This window comes from Oryx dammah, unplaced genomic scaffold (assembly GCF_014754425.2).
Source record: "Oryx dammah isolate SB20612 unplaced genomic scaffold, SCBI_Odam_1.1 HiC_scaffold_1, whole genome shotgun sequence".
In the NCBI taxonomy this organism is placed as follows: Eukaryota; Metazoa; Chordata; class Mammalia; order Artiodactyla; family Bovidae; genus Oryx; species Oryx dammah.
In genome coordinates, this window is record NW_024070185.1 from 39033704 (window position 1) to 39058541 (window position 24838).

General features: G+C 42.6%; 1 protein-coding gene across 5 annotated transcripts in view; it reads right to left on the minus strand.

Annotated features, from left to right (window-relative positions):
- Positions 1–24838, minus strand: part of RCL1 (RNA terminal phosphate cyclase like 1) — a 63775-nt gene that overhangs the window by 16178 nt on the left and 22759 nt on the right. Inside the window, exons 3-6 of one of the 5 annotated variants that reach the window (XM_040242894.1) lie at positions 24030–24205; positions 18409–18483; positions 17367–17491; positions 3497–3622 (exon numbers count right to left, since the gene is read on the minus strand). In XM_040242894.1, coding sequence (XP_040098828.1) covers positions 3497–3622; positions 17367–17491; positions 18409–18483; positions 24030–24205 — 502 coding nt within the window. Of the gene's footprint in view, positions 1–3496; positions 3659–4101; positions 4139–5020; positions 5249–5282; positions 6036–17366; positions 17492–18408; positions 18484–24029; positions 24206–24838 lie in introns of those variants that run through there. The other 4 variants (XM_040242970.1, XM_040243045.1, XM_040243119.1 and 1 more) reach the window with 4 other exon arrangements.

Genomic DNA, 24838 nt, shown 5'->3' on the forward strand with positions numbered 1-24838 from the left:
CAGGTGTTCCAGAAGCCAAAGACCACACAAGTTCTCCACTTCCTCGGCCCTCACTCAACCACCCCAGAAATGTAAGCCGCCTGGAGAGCACCTGATTACAGCGCTTCCTAAGAAACAGCAAGTTGTTGCTCCGTGATGACAAAGACCACCCAAGGAGAAAGGGCCTAGAGAAGGTACACCTTTATGTTTTTGTCCCCACGGGACGTCGGTAACTCAGAATTCAATGAATATAATCCAGAACCAGTACCATATTCTTGCCCAGGTGTTTTGACCACCAGCAGCCAGAACCTAACACCCTTACCAGTCCAGGACCACAAATGCCTCGTGCACTCATGCACACAAAAAACATTTAGGAGAAAGTTTCCACATACCCAGGAACTGGGGCACACACAGGCCCCTGCTCTCAAGAGGCTTAGTGACAACCAGTTTGATGTAAAACAAAATCAGTTGACAATAATAAACACAAGCATCTCCCCACAAAACTTCTAAACGTGACCCCTCACATCTACCTTGCTCAGTCCCTTTTAAACAAATATAACTGATCCTTGAGTAACACAGGTTTGAACTGCTCAGTCCAGTGACACAGATCTTTTTTCACTAAATACGAACCCCGGATACAGAGGAACCAAAGATGGAGAGCTGACTGCTGGTTTTGAGTACAGGGAAGTTCAGCACTCCTAATCCAAGCGTTGTTCCAGCGTTAGCTATGTACAGCTCCCATCAGTACACTCCACATGCAAGCACAATACAGCCCTGCCTCCTTTAACACAATTCAACATACACGTTCATGAAGCACCTTCTATGCATCTAGCACAAAACTAGCCAAAATACTTGTTTCAGAAAAACTACATGTAAAATTAATAATGTTCTATATGAGCTCACGACAAGGGGTAACTATACTGGTTGGTCCTTAATTTCCTAAAAAAAAAAAAAAAAATTGACTGTCTATGCAGCCAAGGGTTAATAACACCTGCCAAGGGAAGAGGGAGCAGTGAGAACACAGGTTCCAGGGCACTTTGAGTCACACTTCAACAATCTAACACTGTACTTCCAGCATCATCATGGGACATTTAAAGAACAATCTCAAGATGCCTATGACTCACTTGACCAGGGGCACCCAGCTCATCAGCAGAGGTAGTGGCACAAAATGGCAAGGAGAAAACGGAGGGAGGAAGGGCCAGGAGACAAGCCACCACCACCACTCTAACCCACTTAACTTGTAGTTCCTAAGCACTTCCAAACTTTTCCATCCGTGTGAAATTTTTGAGGTATGTGTACTTACTACAATGAACTTCACATTTAATCAAGATTGTTCCATTTGATATCATATTTGTTTTACAGAAAACAGCACGATAACATATTATGCTCTATGCATGTTATGCTGACATCCCCCACCCCCCAATTTGGGGTATGTATATTATCAGGCCTATTTCAGGTTATGCTGACAAAGCAGCTAATCACCAAGTGACCTCACTGAAGATGGCATTAGTACAGTTTATAGATAACGGGCTCCAAAACTTTCTAATTGATAAAGGGTTACATTTTTCAAAAAAGTCACTTTGGGAATCAAAATGGGAGCATGATGGACAAATGTGTACCAGACAAAGAACTGACACAGGCCACCAAGAACTGCTGGCTCCCAAAGTCCCAGGGCATGGCCACATAGGACTCTCACTCCCAGAGTTCAGCAAGCTTAACTTATGAGGACATTTCACTGAATTAGAAAAGGAAAATACCTACTCATGACTATAATTTCATAAGGGAGAAGGAAGATCACTGTTTGTCAACTGTAACTTGTTATTTAGAAAGCAGAATGCAAATTTAACATCGTGCATTGGTTTTATAGGTAAATTTTACCTGTAAAACAAGGCTATATTATGCCTACATCTCCATACACACGTGAGCTTCCTACTCATTATTCCCAAGTATGGGCCTTGCGCAGCACTAGGGTCGGCTGGTCAATGACGGCATTATGAAAAGCCACATTCTAGCTGGGAGCACAGCCTTTTGGTCTGCTCTGCTTCTTTGTAGAGCGAGAGGCCAGATGACAAGGCACTACAGAGATCAGGCCACTCAGACAGCTGCTGGCACCACCTATCCTCCCCCATCCCTTGTAATTCCCTCTCCCCAGAAAACAGCTGACACATAATTCCAGACCTGCAGCCAAGAAGGGAGGAAAAAGGCAAGAACAGCATTAGCAGCTACCATTTCTGCAGCACCTACTATGTGCCCAGCATTGCATTAGGGGCTTACATATGGAATCTTTTCATCTTTACAATAACAGTAACCTAGGGATGTAGGCAATATCACTCACATGTTAGGAATGAGGACACCACCAGTGGTATTTGAGCAATACACCAAAAGTTTGGGACCATCACTGACCTTTCCAATTCCCAGGGAAACAGCCAGCTTCGCACACAAATCCTTTCCCAACTCTAAGCTCTGACACCACCTCCTCTGTTGCTCTGGACAAAGAGCCACCACTGCATTTGTGAAATCTCCTTTATCTTTTAGTTAGGCCTCATGAAGGTCAGAGATCCCATAACATACTCGCCCCCTTCTTTCCCCTCTCTTTCCTTCTTTTCCTGAGGTTAAAGAAAACTCAGAGGAAGGACTATGAAAGGATGAGTTGTGGTACAACTTAGGAAAAAAACTGATTTCTTATCTCACAATTGTCAGTCTCTAATGTTCTTACTTTTATAAGACACAACCTGAAAAGTTCATGTCCAGAGTGTAAAGGTACTGTCATTCACACTAAAATGGCTCAGCAAAAACAGAAAACTCACATACAAGGAAAGCAAATTTGGCAAAATAACTCTACCTACAAGTAAGAAAAATATACAAGTGTACACTGTATTATCCTTCCAACTTTTCTGTACGCTTAACATTTTCATAATAAAAAATTAGTGGTTTCTAAATATATAACAAAAGCCTAAAACAGATATTTTCATAACATAGATCATCATTATTAACTTTTTATGTTCTAATGTGAGGTTTTCCACAAAGGCTCTAACTAAACCAAATTAAAATCTGCAATAACAAGTTTCTCTGGCTCCAAGGGTGTCGTTCCCCTTGATGGAGAGAGACGCCGACTGGCACTTAGACCAACAAAGGATTTTTGGATTTTTTTCCCCTAAATTGTTATTTACTCAGGATGGGAGAACTTTGTTTACTTTACTTTTTAGTGGGAACAGAGTGCAGATGGGATTTAAAGCTGGAGGCACTTTTATTAATAGCTGGGTTTTAATTCCCCGAGGCTGGTATTTCAAACCCTCATCACCCAGTACTGGGCACGGTGATGCTTTCCATGTGATAGGTGCTCAGAATATACTTGGTGGTGACAATGGCAGTAAGTCAGAAGGAAAAAAAATGAATCATTCTTCCTCTGGCTGCCCAGCCTCAGAGATGGCAGCTTAAGCTTCAATCAGAGACCAGGAGGATGAAAAATGCTTAGAGAGGCTGCAGAATTAGGCTCCCCAAAGGCACAGACACTTACTTCCCAGAGTTGATGCCTTTCATGTGGTCTGTGTAAATATAGATATCGGGTATAAACTTGTTGAGGATGCTCCTTGCAGAATCCACAATCCGGTTTGCCATCTGAGGTGATACACGTACCGAATACCTGCAGCTCGGAGTTAAGGGTGTCATTCTGCTTGGACTCCAAAGCAGAGAAAAGTCAGTCATAAAGCTAGCAAATATTTGTGGTACTGCCATAACAAAATGATGCTTCTAATTTCATTCTATTCTCCACCTGTATTTAATTACTTAACTTTGTAGTGTCACAACTCAATTTTTACATTATTATTTTTATTATTATATAATTTTTGTATTGTTATAAAAAGTCCTTAATGAAAACATCCAAACAATATAGACACTTGGAAAGTATAAAATAAAAGCTGCCAACCCCGCTCTAGATTGCCTACCCATTCCCTCTCCTCTAGAAATGGTTCACCTCAATTCTGGAACAAGTAAAGGCAATTGTCCCCCTGTATGGCATGAGCCAGACTCCCTTTGAAGTATTCTCTGAACATCCCCACTGCTGTTATCCATAAGTCTTTCTCTTACAACTAAGATCAGGACAGATACCCGACTGGGACTGACCTGGGCCTCTGGGTGACCCAATCCACCCCATGGTATGCTGACAAAAGAAGCAGAAAAAACATTAGTAAAAGAACATAGTGGGGCTATCTATATAGGTCTAAACAGGTTTTTAACTTAAGAGCCTATTTTCAATTATTTAAGTGCCGACAATGCTATTTATGGATGACACAGGCTCCTTGCAACTGCTACCTAATGGTCCAAATAGTGATAATTAGCACTTTTACAACAGGACAGCCTCAGACAGGAAAGGAAAGATATTGGCAACTCAAATCAACTCAAATTAAAAGAGTGCTGCTTGAGGAACTGGAAACTACTGCCTCAAATTAAACTTTATTACAGAGACTGGTTCTCCCCCAAATCAACCAGACAAATAAAAAATAAGTATGTACTAAGCACTTCCAATGTCCGATGTATGGTTAGGGGCTGGCTGTGCATGTGGAACGAGGGGCTAAAGAAACGAAGAAGTAACAACACACAATCTTCCCATTACTCTGATCCAAACCCCAGGCACAAAGTTCCTCAGGGAAAACCAGGTGTGTGGTCTCCTCAGCCCAGCCCAACTGTTCAAAAATTACTGTCAATTACACATTTAATTTTCATTTGAGCTGTAGAAACCAAAAGCAAAGAACCTGAATGGCATCAAGCTCCCCTTTCTGACCCATCCTGGACATTCACCAAAAGATCCAGCTCCCACGTGTGAGGGAGAAGCTCCCAGTAACTGCAGGCCCTCCCAGATCTTGAGATCAGACCCCTAGTCTGCTTGGTTCATCCCTAACCCAACACCACCATCCCCAGCTCTATGAACCGAAGTGTCCAAATCCCTCAGCCTGATCTACCTGCCTCCATTCTTCCAACCTGGAGTTTCCCCTCTCCTGAAATCAACCAGGATGCCCCAACTGTGGTCTGCACTTGAACTTACCACACATCTCCCTTCATATACACTCAGGCCATCCTTGCTCTCCGATCACACTGCACGCTTCATAACGAAAGGGGCTCTACCTCTGTATCCCTCACAAGTCTCTCATACACTACTTTTGTACTCAGAAATACTCGATAAATATTTGACTTGACTCAAAGGACAAACCCAAAATGAGGAAAGAGTAAAGAGGGATTTTTCAATACACACACACACACACACACAGAGCCCAGTTACATCACCACCTCTTCTGTCCAGAACGTACTTTTGACCACAGGCAGCTTCGACAAACAGTCCCAGGTCTCATACCCTTTGGACCAGGAGGGTGCTGTCCCTCTGAGGCCTGCAGTGCCCACATTCTGCAGGAAAATAACAGATGTCACTATTCTGATATATAATCCCATGGTGCTCGTGGCTTTCAAAGTTCTTTCAGGTACATGATCATCTTATTTTATGCTCATAGTAACCTTGAGGTAAGGCCATGGGTTTCTGCTTCAGGGCTCTCACTGAGGACAACAGAACCAAGATTCAAAATTAAACAGATGCGACTTCCCAAAGGCAACCTTCTTCCCAGATCCCTCCAGGGATGTGGAAACTCAGTAGGTAAAAGTGCTTATCAGGGCCAATGGAAGCGTATACTAGAATTCAGGCACTGGAGTAATGAAGGAAAGGAACTTTAAAGCTGGCTGCATCCCAGAGTCATTATGGAGCTCTCTGGCTTGTTATGGAGGTCCTACCAAGACTGGCTAAGAGTTCTAGAATCGGACTATCTGTGTTAAGCCCCAGCTCCCGCAAACTGCATCATTCTGGAACCAGTGTGCTATTTCTGGTGCTTCCAGCTTTGCACAGTGGTGGTATCATAGCTAATGAGTTTTATCCAAGGTGTGATTATTGCTACTTGAAAACCTGGTGCCTCCGCATCCTCACTGTTACAAAAATAATAATCATAATACTCTCCTTCACAGGGTCTGGAAGCTCAGCTGAAACCACGCATGTCAGGTGCTCAGCCATGCCTTGCGTGCAGTCGGAGCCCACTGAATGTCAGCTACTGCTTTTCCTACTGGTAGTCCAAGGTTCAAACCCCAAAGCCGAGGTTCTTTCCTCTCAGGAGTAAGAGACCTCTCTGAGAATCTGGTAAAAGCCATGAACCCTATCTCAAGAAACAAGTGAACACACAATTTTGCAGACAATTTCAGGGGCCTTGTATGAGTACCATACTAAGAACTCATATCCATGAAAGATAAGTTCATGGCTACAGGGCATAGGGACCTCCTACCCTTCACCCTCCCTGGTGTTACCAGTCAGAGAAGGCTAAGGAGGGAGGATATGTGTGAACACAAAGAAAGAGACTCACTCTCTCAGTACTCTCCCTACAATTAAGAGAAAGGAAACCAGATCGTCCAACAAACTCCACCTCACGCCCCTCTCCTGCCTCCACCCCAGCTTCTTCTCTTGACTCTTATACATCCAGTCATGAACTACTGGGACGGCATCACAAAACTGAAAGACAGTGTTTCTTTCTCTCTCAGGCAGTGGGGAGAATGAGAGTGGGTGGCAGGAAGTAAACGGCAACCACACTGTCCAGTCAACAGCTACTGGCAGGAATGCCACCAGCTCCCCGCCAGGCCCTGGCCAGTCAGTCAGAGAGACGCACTCGGCAGGGATGGGGGTGGCGGAGAAGGAGAAGAGTTAAAACCACAGAACCACACAAGAGAATGGGGCTACTTCTCCTAGCTCGAGCCCTCCTACAGGGAATATAACCTCCACGCTCAGCCTTGCAAGTAACAAACCCCTGCTAAAGCTTTTTCCAAAAGCAGCTCTTTTATCCCAGGCTCCAAAGCTGGCCAAGAAAAGTGATCTCAATTCAAACCCACATTCCTTTGGGGTATCTGTGAAACGGGCAGCTTTGCAGACCAGCAGCTGGAATGTCTGGTTTGCAGACAGGGATCTGGGCAAGGGTGCTGTGTCGACTTTCATGGGGAATTTAGAGGAAGGACTAGAGTTAGGGCTAGATGGGGGAAGGGACAGGTGTCCTATCCCCAGCCTCAAGGAAGGGGAACCGCCTGGGAGCTCACCAGCATCCTTCTGGCTCAGAGCCTACACAAGGAATGTTCGAAGAACACCAGAAAAAAGCAGGGGAGGAACAAGGTTACATCCCAGATGCCTAGGGTACAACAGCTGCTTCAGCTTTTATGTAAAACCCTGTACAATCCCAGAGCTTTCCCTGTTTCCTGGCATCTTCATCAAAGGCATCAAAAAACTTATGAGGCTCTTGTACACCTGGTAGAGAGTACATGTGAGACCCCAGTGTAACAGCCTCCATGCAACACATGTTGTTACCACAGGACTGTGGTAAACAAAGAGCACACACTGGAAATCACATTTCCAAACTAGCGAGAATGGACTCCAAGCAGAGTTCACTGCCATGACACAGCACTGAAGAAACAAATCTCTAAATAGAAAAAACAAACCGAAATAGTTCTGAAAGTGTGTAGGACTCTGTGTACAAGGCCATTAACCACAACATTTTTGGCAACAGTGAAGAACAGAAGACATCCCAGTGGCCATCAACAGGGTTTAACTTGGAATTTGTACACAGTGAAATTCAATGTTAAGGACAATGAGGTCGAGCTATTAGTAACTACGGGGGGCTTCCCTGGTGGCTCAGGCAGGAAAGTATCCGCCTGCAATGCAGTAGACCCCAGTTCAATTTCTGGGTTAGGAAGATCCCCTGGAGAAGGGAATGGCAACCCACTCCAATATTCTTGCCTGGAGAATCTCATGGACAGAGGAGCCTGGCTGGCTACAACCCATGGGGTCGCAAAGTCGGACACGACTAAATGACTTAACATGCATATAAGTAACTAACGTGCATCAAGCAAAACAGGTATCTTTAGTTTTTAAAAAGAAAACCCACCTACTAGCATTACCAGGCTTCCCAGGTGGTACCTGTGGTGAAGAACCTATTTGCCACTGCAGGAAACATAAGTTCAATCCCTGGGTCAGGCAGATCCCCTGTGAGGAGGAAATGGCAGCCCACTCCAGGATTCCTGCCTGGAGAATCCTATGGACAGAGGAGCCTGGCTGGCGACAGTCCACAGGGTTGCAAGGAGACGGAGAGAACTGAAGCAACTTAGCACGCACTTGCATCTCATTTCCATTCCTCTATAACCTGTTTCTGTCTCCTAAGAGTCAGAGAATATGAGAGTCGACCATCACCTTCAGACGTCAATGTAAGCATCCATCAACCTGGGGGTTCCCTGGGAAAGGTACCATTTCTCCTCCACCAGCCATTTTCCCCCTGCACACACAAAGCTTGGCCCATGGTTGGGCCCAAGGATAGCCCTGCAGAGAACAGACATTAATCCAGGGAAGCTTTATTACAAGTTCCTCTGTTCTTCATGATTCCTAAAAAGAACTTCAGGCAGCACCCCAAGTTTGATCTTTTATCTCAGCAACAGCTCTCTCTGTCCTGTGGCTCTGCAATCCACCCTACATTGAGCCTTCACTACTCACCATGCAATCTAGTCAAGGCCTCTGAAAAGGCAATCCACTCCACAGTTCCTTTCCTCCAAGTAAGACCACCCCAAAACCTCCTGAAAAATACAAAACTTGACTTTAAGCCCCTATCACCCCTAGAAGCACACATTCTTTCTATTCATATCAAATCCCCACCAGGAAAGCCATCATCCAACCCCATCCGGCCCCCCACCTCCAACACTTGCCCTTACCATGATCTTGTTGGTACCTAGAATTCTACCAGTCTTAACATCTGAAACCCCAAAATACAACTCCCTAAACACAATGTCAAGTTCTTCTACACAACACACACATCTATTTCCATTAAAACTGTGAAGAAAAAAAAAAAACCAAAACTGTGACGGTTTCCAACCCCATGACCATGTGCTTTCTCCAGGCCAGCATAAGGAGTGCACCAGCCATCGCTCCAATGACACGCTCACCAATATGCCCTGTAATCCACCCTTCTGCACATCTCACTCACCTGGTCAATCCACACCCAGTCCTGCATGAAGGTGGCCTCCTGCCTCCTCCACTCCTCCTTCTAGGCTGCCAATTGCCGCTAGACTAGCCATACACCACACAGCTAGCACCATGACAACATCTCACTTCAGCTGAGCCTTTACTGCAGTTCCACAGCCTTTTTCTTATCCTGAGTTACTATGCCCCACTGGACACACCCCTCACAATGCCTAAGTGGCCCACATCTTCGCTACCCTTGTCACATTCCCTTATCACACCCTTGCCAGTCCCCTCACCCTGGAACCCATCCTAACTCAACAAAAATTGAAAATGCCTCCTACCCCTTTCCAGTCATCATCAAAATGCTCCATCTAGAGCCATTCTTACCAAACGCCTGCAGTTTCAATCCATCTCCTCTTAATAACAATAAAAACAAGAACAGCCACCACTTACCAAACACTTACTTATACCAGCCCAGTGTCTCATACTATACATCTATTACTCCATTTAAACTTCATTAGAGCCTGGCAGACTAATGGGGTCACAAAGAGTCAGACAAGGCTGAGCACAGCACAGCATAGCACCAACAGCCCCACACAGCAGTCATAAACGGGCCCAGTGATAAATGTGTCAACCAAAGTTTGGGGCCAAAATCCCAACATCAGTGAATGGCAAAGCCAAAATTAGAACCCACATCTGTCTGACTCTAGCACCTGTGCTTTAGCTTTAATCACCTGTTACCTTGCTTTGTCAGTCTCCCTCTCTCATGTATAAATCTACTTAACCTACAAAAATACTCAAATCATCAATCTTTTTGTTAAAGAGAGGGGATGTCCTCAATTCTTTTCCTCAAGTTATCACCATATCTTTCTTTCCATTCTCTTTCCTGTCAAAGTTCTTGAAAGAGTAGCTTCTGCTTGCCACAATTTCTCCCCCATCACTCTGCAGCCCAGAACTGGTTATCTGGCCTCTGACTCCAACACCCGAGCCCTCAGGGTTATCAGCAGCAGCCTCCTGTGAGTCCCTCAGCTTGGCCTAATGCTCACTCCTCTGGGCCCTTTAAGACACTGACTTGGCTTCTAATAAGCTGCATTTTCTTTTCTCTTTTTTAAGAAAAAAACCATTTGCAATTTATTCATAAACAAAGAGTCAATACCTTGATACACAGAGACTTTCCCTCATCAACTTCCCTTTATCAGTTTGTATAGGAAAAGCAGAATAAATTATTGACATTTATTACCGATTTTCAAAAGAATGGGTCGATTTCCAAGGATGATCAATACAGGCTTTTTAAAGTATCATAATAAATTTGTGGATGTAACCTTATTTAATGTGTAATCAATCGGTCTGTAGTTATTTTTATTGGTAGTTAGACTGTCCCATCTTTGGCTAGTAGGAGCCACTTCAAGTTGGCTTCTGTGTCCTTTTGACATGACTCTAGTAGCCTTTGACAGCTTCCTTGATGTCTGGGAATTTTACTAGATACTGTCAAATTCTTAATCATAGTAGTTACATTGTCTCACCTTCTCACCAATCTTTCATCAGAATATGTTGTCAAGCTTTAGTTTCTTTACCAATCTAACTAGTGAGAGATGGCATCTCAGTGTAGTTTTAACTTATTTATTTTTGATGAAGTATCACTGATTTCTTTATTCCCCATTCAACTCTGATTTTCCCTAGTCTCCCTTCCTGGAAGAACTTTGCTTTCTGCTTTCAAATCTTAGTGACCTTTCAGGGTCCCACCCTCTTCTCTTTGCCTTCTACATGGTGGCTGATGCCACAGCCATCCATTTCTAGCTTTCCTTGTCCCTGAGTTCTACATTTCCTAGGAAGTTCTACATTCCCAATTTCTAAGTCCTTTCTGGACTTATCCATGTACTTACCTGGAATCATAAAACCCAACATGAATAAAACTAAACTTATTTTCACTGCCAACCACATGGCCACACCCCACCCCAAACATTTGCAGCTTCTATCTGAACAAATATGTCTATTCAGGGGTATAAGTGAGAAGCATCAAAATCATACTCAGGGACTCCCTATTCCTCTAGCACAGACCCAGGTGATCACTGCATCCTATCCATCCTGCCTCTAGGAGACCTCCATAAATTAGCAGCCCTCACCTGTCCCCAGGCCACAACCCTCACCAGCTCTCTTTCAGTTCAGTTCAGTTGCTCAGTCGTGTCCGACTCTTTGCAACCCCAAGAACCGCAGCTCTCTTTAGGGCATGATAATTCCCTACTATCTCTGCCTCTAAGAAGTGCAGTGAAGAGGTGCTTTTGTTTTGTTTTGTTTTCCAACTCATACCTACCAAAATTTTTACAATGAGCCAAAAACAGCCAAAAGTTCTTTCTGTACCACTGGAGTTATTTGGTTAATGTGCAAATTCTAAATTATCCCTCCAAAAGGAAGTTAATGATTTTGAATGAAGGTCAATTCCTCAGCACAGCCTCCAGTCTTCACAGGCTCCTGCTCTCACTTTTGTCCCATCTTCCACCACCAAACATCCTTGAGTGACCTGCATTCAGGCCACACCACATTGTGGGCCGCTCCCCAGAACAGGTGGGCACTGTTCCCTCCACACAGGCCCACATTTCCGCCCGCAGCACTCCTCCTTCTTTGTCCTGCTTTACAAGCCTCTATTCTTCAAGCTTAGTCCAAATGCCCTGTCCTCTCTATAGGAAAAAAGAGGTTAAAGGCATGGGCCACAGAGACAGGGTTCAAATCCCAGTTCTACCATTACTACCAATGTTATATGGGAGTAAATTCCTTAAGCGTTTGAAGCCTCAGTTTCTACATCCACAAAATAGGATGGAAGTGAATTCAGACTCACTTTGAGGTTAAGAATAAAGTATATAAAACATAAATGTATTAAACTCCACAATCAAAATACATAGAGTGGCTGAATGGATAAAGGAAGATCCAACAAGAGACAAATGAAAATGAAAGCAGAATGTACCAAGATTTACGAACGCAACAAAAGGGGCACTAAGAAATTTTACACTGATAAGTGCTTTCCTGGGCGCCTGATGTCCGCTGCCGGCATTCAGAAGTTGCATTCAAATGTTCTTCTGGTGAATTTGTGGGGGAGAAAGTGGTCTCCCTGTCCTACTCCTGTGCCATCTTAGCCTGATAAGTGCTAACATTCTTTCTATGAAAGGAAGACCTCAAACAGCCTAACTACGCTAGAAAAAGAAACCAAATTCAAAGTTGGCAGATTAGACGTAAATAAAACAGAAAAACAATAGAAAAAAATTAATGAAATAGTTGATTTTTGGAAAAGACAAAAACTGACAAACCTTTAGCTAGACTAAGAAAAGACAAGACTCAAGTAAGTAAAATCAGAAATGAAAGGAAACATTACAACTGATGCCACAGAAATTGGAAAACATCATGAGGGGCTGTTACAAATGACTATATGTCAATAAACGTGACAACTTAGAAGAAATAAATAAACTCCTATACACCTAAAAACTTTCAAGTCTGAATCAAGAACGGAGAGCTTGAACAGATCAGTTACATGTAAAGAGATTAAACCCGTAATCAGAAAGTTCCCAACAAAGAAAAGCAGGTGGCTTCAGCAGATGACTAATGGTGAATTCTACCAAACATTCAAAGAAGAATTAACATCAATGCTTAAACTTCTAAAAAAAATCCAAGAGAAAACACTTCCAAACTCATTTTATGAGATTAGGATCACCAAAGCCAACAACACTACAAGAAAACTACAGGCCAATATATCTGACAAACACGGATGCAAAAAACCTCAAAAAAATTAACAGCACATTAAAAGGGTCACACAACATGACACAGTGGTATTTATCCCTGAGATGCAAGAATGGTTCAACATATGCAAATCAAACAGTGTGATACATCACACTAACAGAGTGACGAATAAGAATCACATCATTGTCTCAATAGCTGCAGAAAAAGCATTTGACAAAAAACACTCTTTCATGATATTAAAAACAAAAAACAAAAAAAAACCTCTCAACAAATTAAGCATGGAAGCAACTTACCTCAACACAATAAAGGCCATATATGAAAAGTCCAAAGCTAACATTATCTTTAATGGTAAAAAAATGAAAGCTTTTCCTATAAAATTCAGAACAAAGCAAAGAGGCCCACTCTTGACATTTCTATTCAGCATAGTACTAGAAGTCCTACCCAGAGTAATTAAGTAAGAAAAAGAAAATGCATTCAAATTGGAATGGAAAAAGTAAAATTATCTCTTTTTGCAGAAGACGATCTTATATGTAGAAATCCTAAAGAACAGCATCCAAAAAAAAAAAAAAACCTGTTAGAATAAATGAATTCAATATAGTGGAATGATACAAAATCACCATCCAAAATTAGTTGAGTTTCTATACACTAACAACAAACTACCTGCAAAAAAAAAATCAAAGAAACAATCCTATTTACAATAGCATTTAAAACAACCTAAATTCTTAGAAATAAACTTCACCAGGGACGTGAAAGACCTACACACTAAAAACTACAAAACACCGATAAAAGACATTTTAAAAGACTTTAGAGGAAAAGACAGTCCATGTTCACAGACTGGAAAAATTAATATTGTTAAAATGTCCATACTTTCCAAAGCAATCTGCAGATTCAAGGCAATCACTATCAAAATCTCACATTTATTTTTAATAAAAATAGGAAAAAAATAAACCTGAGATTTATATGAAACCACAAAGGACTCCAAATAGGCAAAGAATTCTGAGCAAGCAGAACAAAGCTGAAGGCATCACAGGTCCTGATACCAAAATATGTTACGAAGCTACCAAAATCAAAATGGTAAAGTACTAACATAAAAAAAAAAAGGAAAAAAAAGAGACAACAGAACAGAGAGCCCAGAAATAAACCTACACATATCTAGTCACTTGACCTTCAGCTAGGTTACCAAGAATATACAATGGGGAAAGGATATCCTCTTCCATAAACACTGTTGGGAAAACAATACCTATATGCAAGAGAATGAAACAGGATTCTTATTTCACACCAGGTACAAAAATAAACTCAAAATGAATTAAAGAAAAATGTAAGACCTCAAACTGTAAAACTCTGAGAAGAAAACAGTGAGAAAGACTTTTAGCTTCAGCAATGATTTCTTGAATACCAGAAAGGCAAAAAAAAAAAGGAGGCAAAACAAACAACAAAGTGAAAAGGCAACCTATGTAATGAGAGAAAATGTCTGAAATTCATATATATCATTAACACTCAAAAGATACAGGACACCTTATCTTACAATTTAGTAGCAAAATGAACAAACAAACAACTCTACTTAAAAATGGGCAAAGGGCTTGAATAGACACTTCTCCCAAAAAGACATACAAATGATAAACTAAAACATGGAAAGGCACTCAATAATCACTAATTACCAAGGAACTGCAGATTAAAACTACACTGAGCTATCACCTCACCCCATTTGGATAGTGATTATCAAAAAATAAACAAATAAGTAAGAAGTGTTGGTGAGGGTATGCAGAAAAGGGAGTCCTTGCACAGTGCTAGTGGGAACATGCACTGGTGAAGCCACTATGGAAAACAGTATGGTGATTCCTTGAGAAATTAAAAATAGAACTACCATCTGATCCAGCAATCCCACTTCTGGATATATATCTAAAGAAACTTACATTAGGATCTCAAAGAAATACACATGGATTCCTATATTCTTTTCAGCATTATTTACAATAGCCAAGGTATAAAAGCAACCTAAATGTCTACCAACAGACAAATGGATAAAGAAAATGTGGTATATGGATTCAATAATGTTATTCATCCTCAAAAAAGGAAATGTTATCATTTGTGGCAACATGGGTGAACCCGGAGGATATTATGCTATGTGAAATAAACCAGATACATAAGAACAAATACTACATGATCCCATTTATATGAGGAATCTAGATAAGTCCTGCTGCTGCTGCTGCTGCTGCTGCTGCTGCTAGTTGCTTCAGTCACGTCCAACTCTGTGCAACCCCATAGAGGCAGCCTACCAGGCTTCTCTGTCCCTGGGATTCTCCAGGCAAGAACAATGGAGTGAATTGCCATTTCCTTCTCCTCGACACTTACTATACACTGTAATGCCTATACTGCATACTTAAAATTTGCTAAGAGGGAAAATCTTATGTTAAAAGTATTCTTATCACAAAAAATTAAAATAATAAAGAGGATGAAGAGAAACTTTTGGAGGTGATAGAAATGTTTATGGCACTGATTGGGTTGATGGTTTCACAGGTATATATATATATCTTTCCAAACTCCTCAAGTTGTACACGTTGAATATATACAGTTTTTTGTATGTCAACCACATCTCAATAGTTTAAAAATAAAAATAAATTAAGTATATAAATTATCATAGTTCAGAATAAGCAATTACTAAATGGTAGATATTATTCATGTTTACTCAGCTCTCTCACATCTTTCAGACAAAATGCCTCTCTACTCTTAGTTCCTCCAACCCACTGAACATCATCTACACCACTTTATACATTATAGCAGAATTATGTATCTGTACATTCATTTCCTTCACCAGATGATGAGCTCTTCTGAAGCAGGGACTACAGTGCATTGGTAGCCCCCGTATCAAAGCCCTCAAGAGAGTGTCAGAAACAGTGGAACTGTTTGCTTAAGTTTTAACCGAAAAAAATAAATGAATCAATCAGTCAATCTAGTTATGATGAGGCAGATAATAAAATACCCTATCTCAGCCAGTAATTACAAGTTCACTGTTAAGATTTTTCCAAGACTGTTGTCTGGAATGTGAAGCCAAGTGGGCCTTAGGAAGCATCACTACAAACAAAGCTAGTGGAGGTGACAGTATTCCTGTTGAGCTATTCCAAATCCTAAAAGATGATGCTGTTAGAGCTGCATTCGATATGCCAGCAAATATGGAAACTTAGCAGTGGCCACAGAACTGGAAAAACGTTAGTTTTCATTCCAATCCCAAAGAAGGGCAATGCCAAAGAATGTTCAAACTACCACACAACTGTACTCATCTCACATACTAGTGAAGTAATACTCAAAATTCTCCAAGCCAGGCTTCAAGAGTACATGAACCGAGAACTTCCAAATGTTCAAGCTGGATTCATAAAAGGCAGAGAAACCAGAGGTCAAATTGCCAACATCTGTTGGATCATAGAAAAAGCAAGAGAATTCCAGAAAAATATCTACTTCTCCTCTATTGATTACGGCAAAGACTTTGACCATGTAAATCACAACAAACTGCAGAAAATTCTTAAAGAGCTGGGAATACCAGACCTGACCTGCCTCCTGAGAAATCTGTATGCAGGTCAAGAAGGAACACTTAGACCTGGACATGGAACAACAGACCGGTTCCAAATTGGGAAAGGAGTATGTCAAGGCTGTATATTGTCACCCTGCTTATTTAAGTTATATGCAGAGTACATCATGCAAAATGCCAGGCTGGATGAAACACAAGCTGGAATCAAGGTTGCAGGGAGAAATACCAATAACCTCAGATATGCAGATGGTAACACCCTTATGGCAGAAAGTGAAGAGGAACTAAAAAGCCTCTTGATGAAAGTGAAAGAAGAGAGTGAAAAAGCTGGTTTAAAACTCAACATTTAAAAAATGAAGATCATGGCATCTGGTCCCATCACTTCATGGCAAACAGATGGGGAAACAATGGAAACAGTGACAGACTTCACTTTCTTGGGCTCCAAAATCACTGCAGATGGTGACTGCAGCCATGAAATTAAAAGACACTTGTTCCTTGTAAGGAAGCTATGACTAACCTAGACAGCATATTAAAAAGCAGAGACATTACTTTGCCGACAAAGGTCCATCTAGTCAAAGCTATGGTTTTTCCAGTAGTCATGTATGGATGTGAGAGTTGGACTATAAAGAAAGCTGAGCACTGAAGAATTGATGCTTTTGAACTGTGGTGTTGGAGGAGACTCTTGAGAGTCCCTTGGACTGCAAGGAGATCAAACCAGTCCATCCTAAAGGAAATCAGTCCTGGATATTCACTGGAAGGACTGATGCTGAAGCTGAAACTCCAATACTTTGGCCACCTGATGCGAAGAACTGACTCATCTGAAAAGACCCTGATGCTGGGAAAGATTAAAGGCAGGAGGAGAAGAGGACAACAGAGGATGAGATACTTAGATTTCATCACTGACTTGAGGGACATGAGTTTGAGCAAGCTCCAGGAGTTGGTGACAGGGAGGCCTGGTGGACTGTAATCCATGGGGTCGCAGAGTCAGACACAACTGAGCGACTGAACTGTTGTCTGAAATGTAAATAACCCTGGGAAGAAGTAAACTGTTACAAGTCATTCTTATCTTACTGAGGCAAAAAAAAAAAAAAAAAGTAAGACATCTGAAGTGAATGCAAAGGATACGCCATTCCTCTGATACGTTTGATCTTTCCTGGATCTATGAGTTGAATAGGCTTCAGGATCTTCCTCAGGGGACATGAAAAAAACACCTCACCTCCTCCCCCAGGCGGCATTCCCCGTCGTACAACCTGCAGGCATAGGGAGAAAGAGGAGGTCAGGGTTCACCAGAGTGGATGACACCCAGCCAGGCCGGTGCACACCAAGAATGGAAACCAACATTAGAATGCAGAAGGCTTTCAAACCCAACTTGTCCACCTCTTTAAGATCAACAGCACCTAATGTTAGCTCCACAGGGGCACATGCTGAGCAAGGGGACTACGTGGTGTGTCAGAAAAAGCAGTAAACACAGAGTCTACACGTTCCAGTCAAAGCCAGATAGGTCACTTGACCACCAGAACTTGTTTCCTCAACCTTAAAATGAGGGACTGGTCTAGCTCATCTGCTTACCCACTTCTTAACCACCAAGAACCCTTTTCTCCTCTTCTGGAATTAAATGGTCTATCAAAACTCAATAGTTTTGAGTTATTAAATAAAAACGAAGTAATTTCCCTTCAAAAAGCAGAGATGCTAAACAGCTTAAGATATCCAGTGTTATCACACTGGATTGATATAATTTCCTTAAATGGCAAACAAACAGATGCTTAAATTACTTCAACTAGGTTTTGAAAGTAAAGTACTAAAAAGTCTTAGGGACATTCAGATTGGTAGGCTCTGGACACAAATAATAAATGATCCAGATCAGAGAGGTAGCATGGTCAGAATCTCAGCTCCATGACTTATTGGCTGAGTTGTTATGAGTCAAGGAGTTAATGTATGTAGAATGCTGACAACATCTACTACCACTAAATAAGTGCAATATATCAGTTACTCTTGTCATTAGTAAAGGGACCCTTTCAGCTCAAAGTCTGCAATGCTAGGTTCAATAATTCTTATAATGATGACTTCAAACGTACCACACACACACTGAGCCATACAGCTCCTCCAGTGAGTTGGTAAGAAAATATTTCACACTGATTTATGCCACCAACAATCTGGACATTCGTACCTTTAACTCAAAAGATTCACCATCAATCCCAAACTGTTTCAGTAGAGGGAGTGCTGTTGCCTTCAGAACATCAACCTGTAGAACAATTTCAGAAAAAAAAAGTTTAGTTAAACCTTGAGATGGAAAGAACAAAGAATCCACAAAGCAGGTTAAGGCTTAGCCTTCAGGTAGATGAAGGAGTCTGGTAAAGAGAAAAGAGGCTGGCTTACAACTGAGGGCATGGGTTGGCTCTGCTCTTGACTAAAGACTATGATTTTATAAGCCACTGGCTTCTCTGAGCCCCTTTCCCACATTTGTAGTAGTACACACCTACCTTATGAGTCATCATGAGCATCACATGCTATCATGCCAAAAGCAGCAAGAAACTGCTGGGCTCCTGCAGAAAACAAACTGAGACCTCTGCTCATTCTTACAGGTACAAACACTAAGCAAAAACATGGCCCCTTTAAATATTCTTTATTCAACATGACTATATCACGTTTAGAGCTGGTGGCTCTCCAGGCTAAAGTGAATCAACTATTCAGCCTAACAGTTCTACCTGAGAATGCTGCTGACACCCACACACAGGCAGTTAAAGGTGGCGGTGATTCTACAAGGCGGGGGTGCCTCAGAGGAAGGACAGCCTCAAACTGCAGCAAACAACACAGACCCCTAAGTGCAAGGAAGATATCCACAGGTGATGGCAAGACACTGTCAAGTACAACTGTTATCACCTCCTCATTCGAAACTCCTAGGAGGCCTGCGATCCTTCCTTATTCATTTGCAGATTCCTCACAGAGGATAAGATGATATTCAAATCACGTTATCGAAGAAGTCAGTGACTGCTGTCTCAGCAGCAACTAGGGAAACAAGAGCAATCCCTTGCTTGTTCCCAATGGAACAAGACATGTTTCTCAGCCCTGCGGGGGCTGATCCTACAACAAACAGGAAGCATTGAGGGCAAGCAGCACAAGCAGAGGCTCTGGGAAAAGCCCTGGTCCCAGTACAGGCTCTAGTTTGCTGTGTGGCCTCAAACAAGAAAATATCAACTTCTAAATTCCCTTGTCTCCAAGGTAAGGAGCTCAGCCTGCCCGTCTCCAAGTTGCTACCAGCTCTTACATGCTAAGACTCAACAGAACAATACTCCAACAGGGCTTTATGGCAGAGAACAGTCCCCAACTAAATATTCATATATCAGAAAATTAACCAGAGGTAGAAATGACCTATGTAGCCTAGGAACATGTTCAGCATGGATCAGGTGGGGCAGAAGCAGTTACTGGGAAAATCCATTAAAGATTAGCTAATTTCAATTAAATACTAAAGCTACACACAACTCAGAAACTTAAAATAGGCATTTGGAATTGCTGAAACCAAGAAGAATTCAATCAAGGCTAGTACGAAGGGCAGCTGAGGAGAAGACCAAGCCAGATTCTGGAAAAGGTGGGGGCTGTAAGGATGCCGGTTACTCCATGAGCACGACTCCTGGAGCTAGGTGGCCTCTGGCTCTCCCAGGGAAGAGAAAGGCAAGAGAATAGAACACCCCTGCTGGTTCATCCCACCCACACCTGGAGTCAAATAGGAGGAAGTCAAATTGACTGAGGGCCAGTCAGGAGCCCAAATACAACTCCAGGTGTGGTCCTGTCTCCTGGGTCACTCTCCATCTGACACGAAGGGCAGGCTCCTTGCTGTGGTGGGACAAGGGCTGGAAAGGCAGCTGTGGGCTGGAGCCCCACTCTGCCTCTTACAGCCTCTGAGGCCCGGACACTCTCTCCTCAGGGCTTTGGCTGCCTGCTGTAGAAAGAGGGGCCGACTAGAAAATTCCATAACCTCCTCAGGCTCTACACACTGGATCTAGCAAAGTGGGGGTTGTCTGTGGATTCTGCTTCAAGGAAACCTATCTGTTACTCTGCAGTCAGAGAGGAAAGGCAAAACTCTGACCCAAGTGGAACCTCAGGGCAAAGGCATCACCCTTACAGTCCAATCAGTCAACAGGTAGAAATATGATCAGACCCATAGCTTCCCAGGTGGCCCTAGTGGTAAAGAACTTGTCTGCCAATGCAGGAAACATAAGAGACTCAGATTCAATCTATGGGTCAAGAAGATCCCATGGAGAAGGAAATGGCAATCGAGTATTCTCCAGTATTCTTTCCCGGAGAATCCCATGGACAGAGGAGCCTGGCAGGCTACAATCCACAGGGTCTCAGAGAGTCAAACATGGCTGAAGCAACTTAGCACCCACCACAACAAACAGAAAAAGGGAAGAAACCTGTTCCCTTCAGTTCCCTTGTCTGAAACAGTGATAAGAACATCTACCCAGCCCTCATGAATCAAATAAATACGGATATTGACAGAGGTCCACCTAAACAAGTGGCCAGGACACAGCAGACTTCACTCTACTTCTTTCCCCTGCTAGGATAGCCCTGAAAGAGGGTGGACTCTGCACTCACCATCTGGCCAACTGCTGGTACCAGTAAACATCAACGGGGGGCACTAGTATCAAATCACTGAGACTCAAAGGAGACCTCCTAGAATTTTTCTTCTCAAAATTTCCCCCCATTTCCTTCCTTTTTGTCTCCAAAATGTCCCTACCCCTTTACAAGGCTCATCCCATCACTGCTCTTTCTATCCTCTGGATATCTGTAGGTGGCCTTATTAAGCCCTTCTACCCTTCTCATTTTAACTTTTTCTTTCTCCATTACAGCCTACAAACAAGTGCAAGTTTCTCTCACTTAAAAATCCCCAACCTCAGCTCTTAAGGAGACATCCTATCTAGCGTTCTGGAAGAATCTCCCAACCTTCTATGGCTCTATTTCTTACTCATTCTGAACCTGTGTGTGATCTTGCAACCTAATGATACTGTTCTCTTAAAGCTCAACAAAAATTCTCACTGCTGCATCTCCCTACCCAACCCCAACTCAACTCCTGCAAGGAATGACTCTTGGATCATCCCCAGCTTTTCAGAACTCAGCTCCTCCTTGGCTTCTCCAAATCCTTCTATTTCCACAGTCACTGTCTCCAGCTCCTCTTCCCCAACTCACTCCTTACACACTTACTCCTCTTCTTCATCTATTCTCAATCCCTGGAACCATAGGCCAAAACTATACTGGCCCACTGAGGCCAGAAAGGGATGTTAAATCAATGATGAAGTCAGTTAAGACCTGTGTCCAAATGGAACTCTCATGCCTCTTCCCAAGAGGGCAGGTGCTACTCAGCTCTGATGGCTTGAGAAACAGCCACGCCGACCTATTGCAATGAAAAACTCTGGGGTTTCAAACAAAAACAACCAATTCAGATACACACACCAACACCAACACCACCCGCACACTATGCAGGCCAAGAGAAAAACACCTGTCAGACTTACTGAGCCAAAAAGCCACCAGTGATAAACCTCAGTACTAGTCAACCTCATTCTCCTACAGAGTGAAATATCAGTAGGTAAGATCCTGATGATCTGAGGCTCCAAACAGTAATTCCCAATTGGACATCCCCCATGGATATCCCATCAATATCCCAGAGAACAGAACCAAAATCTGACACATCAACTATCACCCCATCACAGTTTTCCTCTTCCCTGTGTCAAACTCTTTCTGATCACTATCCTTTCAAGTCATCCATGACAGAAATCATGGAGTTACCTGTGACCCCTTCCTCCTATCCCATCTCCAATTAGTTATCGAGTTATGAAGCCCCTCCCTGCACACTGCCCTTCATATCTGTCTACCCTTCCACTTCCCTCTGCATCAAGTTCATACTGGTTGACACCTTGGCAATTCACCCTTCTCTCAGCTCTACAGTTATCTTCCTAAAACCATGACTGACTCTGGGGCTTCCCTTCCTCTTGAAAGCCCTCCCCAGCCCTCAGCACTTGGCTTGTACGTCTGCCAGAGCCCAGAGGTATCCAACCTTGTGGTCTCCCTGGCTGTGTTCACAGCTGTTCACCCCATGAAACCACATTCCCTATGGGCAGAACTCATCGTATTCATCCCTGTGTGCAGACAGTAGGTGTGGACATAAATTGATGGAGAAACTACACATTAAAGAGAAAGTTCAAAACGAAGAAGCCACAGGCTGAAGAAGTTACTCTTTATCCAGGATTAGGTGTATTTACTTTATCCTGGACTGGAGCCAGGTACTAACCAAGGTCATTTTAGTCCTGTAGCATGTGAAAACTACAAGAAAGCCTTTTAATATGCTGCTAGAAAGAATAAAATACTATTTCTAGGGAATCTGTCAATTAATCTTTGTCATTGCTAATATGTAAATATATAAATTTTTAGTACTGTCGTAGATAAAAGCTTTTAAGATCACTGGCAATTATAGAAAGAGAGTACAAAACTGGGATACATGGTGCCAACATCACCTGTCTGCTTCAGGGACTTTTTGCAAGAGTCAAGGCACTTCCCCCCTCCCCCTTCCAATCTGAAATAGTAGAGGTCTCCTCTCTTACTTTTAACTGAAGAACCCATTTCCTAGAATCTTCCGGAAAAATGCAAGAAATAAGCAACCACTTGAAATTACTTTGAAATTCTAAACAGTTTACGCAGCATTCATATACAGTTAAGAATATCAGATCTTGCACTCTACTTTGGATCCTGGGAAGAATTTATGTACCCAAATCCTAAGAATTCAGGAATAAACCTTTTATTGCCCAAGAACATACTAATCATGTTTATAAGCTCATCAGCATCACGGTGAATACCAGCAGTCTCTGCTTTGGGGCTCACTGCACCACCTAACTGGTCTTCCCTGGTTACGGATGCCACACACGTCTGCCTCCGAAGCCACCCCTTCAGCGGTCTTGTTCTAATGTCTGCCGAGGTTAAGACAAGCATCCTCGGTTAGAACTTCACATCATGGCCCTCAGCTTGAAGATACCTTCTCTGGACAACAGAGCATCCAAAGGTAGGGATCGTTGCCTCACTATGAAAGCTCTAAGGCAGACCTGCTCCAATCCATCAGTCTCCCTCTCCCCAACCTGTCTGTCTCTCTCTCTCACACACACACAATAAAACCCATCCCAGACTGGCATTAAGACAGCTGTGGTAGCCACAATGAATATTTTGGTTGTACATTAAACTATCCTCCCCACAAATGCAGCATGCTTCATAAGAAGCTTGCTGATGCTCGTGCCCTGGCAAAGCTCGTCTGTACCTTCCTTGGCCTTATGCCCTTTCTCTAAATCTGCAAGCTCTTCTCAGAAGAAAGTCCTGAAGTGTACAGTTGAAGCCTAAGTCAAGATTATGCTGCAGCACGCCAAGAAGATATTATTCTCTGCCTAAAATTTTGATCTGCTGCCTTTCAGCCTCAACCATCACATGACCTTATGAAAACTCCACTCTCACACACTTCAATCAACAGAGCCATATTTCATGTCAAACATGATGAGATTGCAAGCATCTGTTCGGAAGGTTCCTAGACATAACAATGAAAGGCACCTTGAAGAAGATTAACAATCATCACTGAATCTGATGATTATGAGTCTTGGCTCATCTGCCTTCTGGAGTGATTAATCTCTAAACTTCAAGGTAAATAACAAAACAAATACACTCAACAATAAACTGTGTTTTATCAGGAACTAGTTTCTCAGAAGTTAGGTGTGACAGGAGACAAAAATCACAGTGTGGTGTGGCCTCGCTACTCACCGAAGGGTCAACCTGGTCATTGGTCACTCCTCGCAGAACTATTCTCAGCGGGTGCTTCATAAATGGAGCCAGGCAGAGCAGGCTTTCCAGATAATACCCAATGCCGCGAAGAACGCTGCAGTCATGCTCCACGGACCCACCATACAAGAGGCCAGGCTGATAATATAAGGTCGTTCCTTACAACAGAGGAAAGAAAGTCAGCAGAAGGAAAAAAAAAAAGTGTCACAAAGGCAATGAAACAGTCAGTCCCAAGGGGAAAGTCTGGCAAGGGCATCCAAGAGTTCAAAATGCCATTCCTGAGAGCCCACATACTTCACTCCAAAAGCTGACTCATTACTGTCAAGTCCTTGTAACAATAATAAACTGTGAGTGTAATTTAATAAACAGTAATAAATTAAACCCCTCCCTAAGCCATTTTAATTGCCAGAGTCACGGCAGGGCACAGAGGAGCTATATCCTAACAGGCACCCTAGTCTCCCAAGAGCATGCTCTCAGATTGTGCCAAGGTTGGGGTTTACAAATGATGTTCTGAAATCATCGTGCCAGCAATCAGCTTCTTCCAGGCCCAGGAAATCAGATTTCCCAATACCACAGTCACCAAACTAGGTACCTAGAGAGGGCAAGTACTTATGGCACTCACTTCCATTAACAGTAACTTTTAATTTAATAGTAACCAATGGAAATGTCTAAAATTATTGAACTGCTTTAGTGGAAACACTTTATCTTTCTTTATTCTTTCAAATATGCATATCATCCAAAAAGTTTCTTACTAGGTTTACATATTAGAGGAAAAACCAAATAAAATATGC